The sequence below is a fragment of the Liolophura sinensis genome, chromosome 8 (assembly GCF_032854445.1).
Source record: "Liolophura sinensis isolate JHLJ2023 chromosome 8, CUHK_Ljap_v2, whole genome shotgun sequence".
In the NCBI taxonomy this organism is placed as follows: domain Eukaryota; kingdom Metazoa; phylum Mollusca; class Polyplacophora; order Chitonida; family Chitonidae; genus Liolophura; species Liolophura sinensis.
Window position 1 is genome coordinate 25,954,043 of NC_088302.1, and position 7,411 is coordinate 25,961,453.

The window sequence follows — 7,411 nt, forward strand, 5'->3', positions numbered from 1 at the left end:
CGCCACGACATGGTTGAAATATTGCCAAGGTGGCATTCAGCTACAATCATTCATTCATTTGTTCATTACAACTATGCAATTGGTTGTTCAAATTTATTCCGGATTAGTACAACTTTTTGAAATTATCATGAGATCAAGGTTCACAGTTCATCCGATAAACAACTCAAGATATTTAATGGTTATTCAAGTTGCATAAAATTGGCCTATTGGCGCAGTAGTTTCTATTTACCATGATGGTGTCAGGAAACGACACATCGCGCATAGCGGTTGGCGTCAGGTCATATCTCTTTCCGTGTATCTGTATGTGTCTTTGTAGACAAAACTGTTTGCACAGTGTAGCAAAGTACAAAAGGTTGTGTGACGTGAGAGTGGTCGTTTCCATGACTGCATGCCCCAGTGAATGTGCAATAGAGTAGGGCTATGAAAACTGTGAATCATATAAAGAGATTCTGTCTATTTTAGTAGGCTACATTTAATTCAATGCACTTGTTTCAAGATCGCTGGGTGTCTGTATGTATAACTGTGTGCTAAACACACTATCCCTTGAAGCAATGCTTAGGCCAACGGCCGTGCGGTATTTAGTGCACTGCACAGTGTGTTGAGGGACATCAATATACATGTATAAGTACATACGCAAATAATCACTGGGCGTCAATTTGTTGAAATGACGCCCAAGCTTTTTTTTTTAAAGTGATAAATGTCATGCACACTGATACATTGAATGTATCACAAAAAATTAAGAGCTGTCTAACAATTAATATTTTACCCTTTGTAAACCTGTCACAACTGTTTGCCTAAATGAAAATGAAAAGTAAATCAGACCTCAAATCACGTTCACGCTTTTACTCTTTCAGGGGAAGTAACTGGATGGTACACTATGTAAGGGGCGACTACTTTGTCGTTAACCCGGATGTGTGGATTTCAGAGAATACAGAAGTAGTGAGGTAATTATTTGAAAGCTTGACCATATTAACATGTTATTCATTCGTATAACTTTTATTGGTATGACTTACTATGCAAACGTAACCAGTTTTTAATACCAATTGTTGAACAGTTTATACGCCTACGTTGTACATGACAACCTTTTCGATCTGTGACGAATTTTGGGGTTCTCATGATGGCTATAGCACTCATTCCGTCATAAATCGTGAACAATCGTTGTTTTGTTTCCACCTAAGATTTGTGAGCCTACTTGTATATGTAATAAGAGTTGTACGGTACGGTACCGATTTTTCCTACTGCTTTCGGTTTAATATGCTGAGCTTTCCTAAGGTTTTGTTACCAGCAGATCATGATTTGAATCACTTCAGTACTGTAAGTGTGGGCCTTAATAAAGATTAATGGTACGTGGGAAACTCTGGCAGCAACCTGCGGATGGTCGTGGGTTATCACCGAGCTCTGCCCGGTTTCCTCCCACCATAATGCTGGTCGCTGTCGTATAAGTGAATGGTGAGTACGGCGTAAAACACCTATTAAGGGAGAAGTGTTGGTATGTAACTTCACGCACATAGTCTAACAATGTTGAAAGCTTATCAGCTGTTCGTGTGCTCTGTTAAGTATATCTCTCGGCCCATTTGGCCATAAAGGGAGATACTTATGTCTTCGTATTGCTCCTGTGATCAAGGTGTAAAGTGCATGCAGGTATACGTTAGTTGATGGATTACTGTAGTAGGCCTACATATAGTGCGTGTTAATAGCTTAAGCTGTCGTTGAATAGGTTATATACCTATAACCATTGGGTGATCCCAATATTCGTGACGGAAAGTACATAGAACGAGTTGAAGTGTGCGCGCTCAGTGAAGCCTTTACCATCTTAGTGAAGATGTCTGTAAGGTCTGTGTCACTCATTTTACACTCTTTTGATCTCACATCCTCACATCCTCTACCTTGTGAGCTGCTGCGGTTTCCGTGCTGTAATGCTAACCACCGATGGTTTCATGAGATATTTTTGAATACAGCGTTCGACACAAATCTTAACATGTTTTGTTTCTATAACCGGATTTTTACATGTCACCTATGTCACAGTGTTTACTCGCCTTTTTGGAGGAATATAATACAAATCAAATGTAAACTCTCTGTTTATTTTGACTGTTTTTACGATTTTCAGCTGCTCTGCTTTCATTAGACTTACAAACAGGTTTTATTCCTAAGCATTTATCATTTTAATCATTCGTGTACGTTAGCCCTCTTCAGAAATCTGTCATTTTCTTACATCTATAATTTATACTAAGGGGGAAATAAATGCCACTGCAAGTTTAGGAAATGTTAAATCATACGAACGGTAAATGTCATTGATTATGATGCCAGTTTTAGAAGTTTCTGTGTTAATGTCTTTACCTTTTTGTGTGTTACATTGTCACATCCGCTTCTATTTTATGTGGGGTCACCAGCAGCTCCACAATGTCGGAGGCATCCTCGTCATCAGTGGAATCTCCAAAAGGGGAAAGACCACCTTCACAAGGATCTTTACCAATGATAATCCAGCCTTCAGAGCCTGGGACTGGCATAATCGTCGCAAGTACATCTTCGAGCCCAAATCAAAGAGCATCTCTCACGCTTGGGGCGTCACCGTCACATGGTCCTTCAGACGTCTCAGGAAGCTATTCGAGAATATCACAAGGCCCAATAATGTTAGAGGCATTGAACAGCCCACCCGTGGAAGGTCTAGAATCAGACCCCATGACAACGTATGTTCGTAGTATCAGCCATTCATCTAACTTTACAGTGGGCAACATCACGCACTGGCATGTGGATCGCCAGTCAAACACCACTGGTACGTTGATTAGGTTGACTACAAAATTCGACTCTACGGGATATACATGTGAATAGGTTAACTTTTCACTGAAGACATAGCTTAAAGTGAAAGACAGCACTTTACTAGTGTTTATGTCCACTGAAACACAACCATTCAAAGTATCTGAAACTGACATTAAATATTTTGTTTTGATTTTTACAACCCAGTAAAAGTTTAGTGAAATGTCGTCTTGTCACAGCTTCAGCACGTCTCCATTATTGACAACAGCTGACGTCACGTTTACTCAAACTCTCAAACATCGAAGGTATTTCCGGTATAATACTCTAAGCACTAGCCTATGCCAGATTAAAGTTGTGGGCTGTGCCGATGAAAGACCAATTAATACATAGCTTTTTCGGAAATTGGCTGCACGGCCGGGACTTTTCTGGTTGAGGTCACAGCTTCCGGAGGGATCGTGCTGGTACCGGTAATTCGGACAAATCAAAGTGTTTGATTGGATCAAATTTTCACGATGGCCGCCTTGATTCACGCCAGCCATTTCTGCAGTATTGTCATTTTGTTCCACATGTAGTTTGGATAAATCTCATTAAAATAATAAAGTATGATACTTTTCAGAAAGCTGGACTATCCTGCTTTCGACTGAAATATCTTTAGGCAGGTGCTGTCTTGTCCTTTAAGGTGAACATCCTCTGTATTTCTGAAAATTGGAAATGTTATAGTTTTTTGACATGTCTACGATTTATTTGAATGTTCTACAACGCGATACTAACCTTTTAGCGCCAGACAGTGCTACAGATAAGGAGGTACAGGCGTAAATGCGCTTAAAAAATGGATGATACGCTTCTAAAATGTATTTCAGAACCTTAGCCTTCGATGAAACTCTAACATTGCAGACATTATCGACGATCCGTCGGGAATTGAAATCAGACATTTGGGAGCGATATTAGGATAATTTTGTGCAGTATAGTAACCACAATACCGTTTTTTAACCCTTTGCTATATTTTATTCATGCCAAACACTCGAGAATGCCTATATTTACTTGTATAGTCCTAGATAACTGCAAAGGAAAGAATTACCTCTGTACATGTCGGCTTATGTTCGTGTATATATGTATGCACAGGTATGTCATTTTTCCCATACCCTTCACTCGATCACCCCCACACTTTTCGGGTACACATATTAATAACTCGGCCTATGTACATGTATATATGAATGCACAGGTATGTCCTTTCTTCTCTTTTGTCTCTTTTGAAGTCAAATTTGTATATACGTTTGTCGAAAGTAAATCATTTTAAATTAGTATAAGCATAAACTCTTTGCCACATATACATATATGTCTAGATATAAAATCGAATATAAAACAAAATTCCAGCATAAATAATGCTAATATGGTGGTGATCGCATTGCCTTCGATGTGCACCATATTTGAGGTTTACATAACCAAAGACTTCTCCTTCGCCTTCCTTATTGTTTTCATTTGTCACCTGTAAATGGATATTTTTTATGTTTCATCTGTAGGAAAATCAGAAGCCTATGTCAAATATTGCAAGAAGGAAGATGATTTATTTGTGGAAACAAAGGCCTACTTTGAAGCTAAAGACATGCTAGAAAAGCACAACGTTGTTAACATACTGGGCGGGTCAGGAGAAGGGAAAACCGCTCTACTAAAGCATCTTACGTTACATCTTGCTCAACAAGAGTTCACTCCCTTGGAGATTACCAGGCCAGAGGAAATAGAAGAGAACTACACGGAAGATAAACATTTCCTGTTCGTCTGTGATGATCCATTTGGTGGCCCTTACTTACAGCAGGACTCTGTGAATAATTGGGTCAGAATTGGGAAGTCTTTGGAGAAATACCTACTCAGTGGACTAGTCAAAATCGCATTTGCATCCAGAAAAAATATTTGGGCAGACTGTGATAAATGTTTGAGTGATTTGGAACTTTTCTCTTATAGAGTTGAGCTGGCATCACAGAGGTTAACGTCTCAGGAAAAACGACAAATGCTCAGGCTTCATTTCGATGAGAAATTTCCGAGCTTGTCTGAAGCTGACATCATCTCTATAACAGAGCTGGAGTCACCGATTGCCTTTCCCTATTGCTGTAAACTTGTGAGTAGTTGTGAGTTCAAAGACCTCTCTTTTGACCGACTGCTTGATACCTTCAGGAGGCCATTTGGTCTTCTTGCAAAAGAGCTGGCTAAAATGTTGGAGAATTCCCCATGGAAATTCTCAGTCCTTGTAGTTATCATGCTGAGTGGGGGGGCCCTTGGCTGTGACCAGTTTAACGCCAGCGATGCCTCTGCAGTCACGAAAGATATGGTAGACTGTGCGCTTGACTCATGTGGTATCGTTGAAGCAACACGTCCTTTTGGTCAGCTGAAAAAATGTGCCGAGAGCCTTATCGGACATTCTTAAATCATGGCCAGAATGCAAATGAAGGCGATGTGTACTGCTTCTCCCACGATTCATATTTGAAGCGGTAGCTATGGAGTACGGTCAGGGGAATATCAGTGCATTCCTGAAGTTTAGCGACGCCGAGTGGGTTGTGTCAGTATGTCGCCCGCAGAACTACGAACGCAACTATAACGAAGCTGCCGTTATTGTTCACAAAGGTCAGTACAAGAAACTTGCGGAGAAGTTTTTCCAAACAAGTCTTCAAATGCAGCGCTAAGGTCTCAAAGGTATTCAGCAGCCCCTGTCTTCAGGACCAGGCTTTTCAACGTGCCTGGATCGAGGTAATTAAAACTTCAGGGAAGCAGAAAGAGTTTATGGAATTAGAAGACTGGAGAGGGATGTCATTACTGTACTGCGCATCCTCTGTGGGAGCATGGGAAATAGTAAGGTTTCTCATGGCAAACGGAGCCTGCTGCAAATGTGATAATCCCTATTATCACCCTGTGGTCGGCGCTTCGCGTGGAGGTCATATTGACGAGTTATCCTTGTTGCTGGACAGCAACACCCCCCGAAAAGTGATCGAAATCGCCGTGGATGATGCAGCGTACAATGGCTGCTGGGAAGCCGTGAATCATCTGTTCTCTATGGAAACGGACATCTGTAAAAGCGTGGTGGGAACCGCTCTTTTCTCCGCCACCATCAAAGGTCACAAACACGTGGTGTCGTTCCTAATGAACCATAGTCCGAGAGATAAAGATGTCGGAAACGCTTTCGTTGAAGCTTGTAAGAAAGGACATTCTGCGATAATCCAGCACTTTTTCTGTCTTAAAAAGAACGTGTGCTCCGCTAGGACAGATGAGGGATTCATTGGAGCAGCGGGAATGGGACAGATCCAAGTCCTTAAGTCCCTGTTTAAAAAGGGGATTTCCAAACAGGCTATTGAAAACGCCCTTGTGTCTGCAACAGGATCTCGTCGAGAAAGCGCCATCAGATTTATCGTAGGCCAGGAATTACCGGAAAACACTGATATCCATCAATCTTTGATAAGGTCTTCTTCTGTTGGTGATATAAGTATTACCAGGTTTTTGTTGGAATTCAATCCGCCGGATAGTGCATTGGCAAAGAGTTTTATTGAAGCTTGTCAGTTTGACCATATAGGCATTTTACAACTTCTTTATCAGCACAAACCGGATGTTTGCAAAATGTGTGCTGTTGATGCAATGGAAAACGCTGCGAAAGGAAATGCCATAAAGGTGATGGAGTTTCTCTTGAGCCTGATCCGCCAAAAGTTGCCATTGAGCGAGCTTTAGTGAGTGCGGCTAGATATGGCAATCCAAAGACGATAAAGTTTCTCTGCTCCGTGTCAGATGAAATCTCTATGACTACGTTAGAAGCAGCCTTTCTGGTAGCAGCACGAAAGGGGACAATGTAAGATAGTGAAATATCTGTTTGAACGGGGCGTCGATATAAATGCTGTGGACAAAAATGGCAAGAGTGCGCTACAGCTGGCGTCCGAGCATTGGAAGACCAATGTTGTAAATCTGTTACTCGCAAGAGGGGCTAAGCGGACCGATAGTTTCTGAAGAATTTACTTTTGTCTTATGGTAAAAAATCAACGGTCTAGTCTCAGGATAAGTGTGTGCCATTCCCTTGAATGAGACTTGCACATGTATTGACAATTATTTGGTATTACACGGTTAATACATATGTGTCTGGTTCACATCTTTTTCCATGCTGTTTTTTTAAAGAGGTGGCCAGATATACACATTTTAAGGTCCGTATTTTCCCATATATCTTACACTGGGTATCACTGTTGCTGGATTTTTTTTCTGGATTCTAAATCTAAATTTTGTAATTTTTGTCTAAAAAAACTGAAGCTGTGATATCCCCACAGTGTGTTTAAATAGCTTTCATGCAATTGTCCACAATAGCTTTACGTGTGTCTAGACGTGTTATATATTCCCACTGGAACCTCAGACAGGCGTACATGAGGAAGATTGTACGGCCACACAGAATGTGAAGGGGAGGCAACTCTCTAGCTTACGGGGCTTAAAATGATGCTTCGTATTGTAAGTGTCAAATGAGAACTTACAATATGGGATTATTAAATGTAACTGATGTCACAATGAACAATACTTTCTTGGTCTAGGATCTCGAAACTGTCTTTTACTGAAGTCAGACTTATTTAGTCAGACCAGACCTTGTCTTGTTATTTCTGAACATATACTTGGACTTACATATTTCACACTATGTAGGAAA

At 40.8% G+C, this 7,411-nt stretch overlaps 1 protein-coding gene across 1 annotated transcript; it reads left to right on the forward strand.

Moving 5' to 3' along the window:
• Positions 1-920: 920 nt before the first annotated feature.
• On the forward strand, positions 921-5,182 carry LOC135472713 (uncharacterized). The gene is made up of 3 exons (XM_064752351.1): positions 921-944; positions 2,391-2,773; positions 4,275-5,182. Exons 2-3 carry the CDS (start codon positions 2,401-2,403, stop codon positions 5,171-5,173), a joined length of 1,272 nt encoding a protein of 423 aa, XP_064608421.1. The 5' UTR covers positions 921-944; positions 2,391-2,400; the 3' UTR covers positions 5,174-5,182.
• Positions 5,183-7,411: the final 2,229 nt, after the last annotated feature.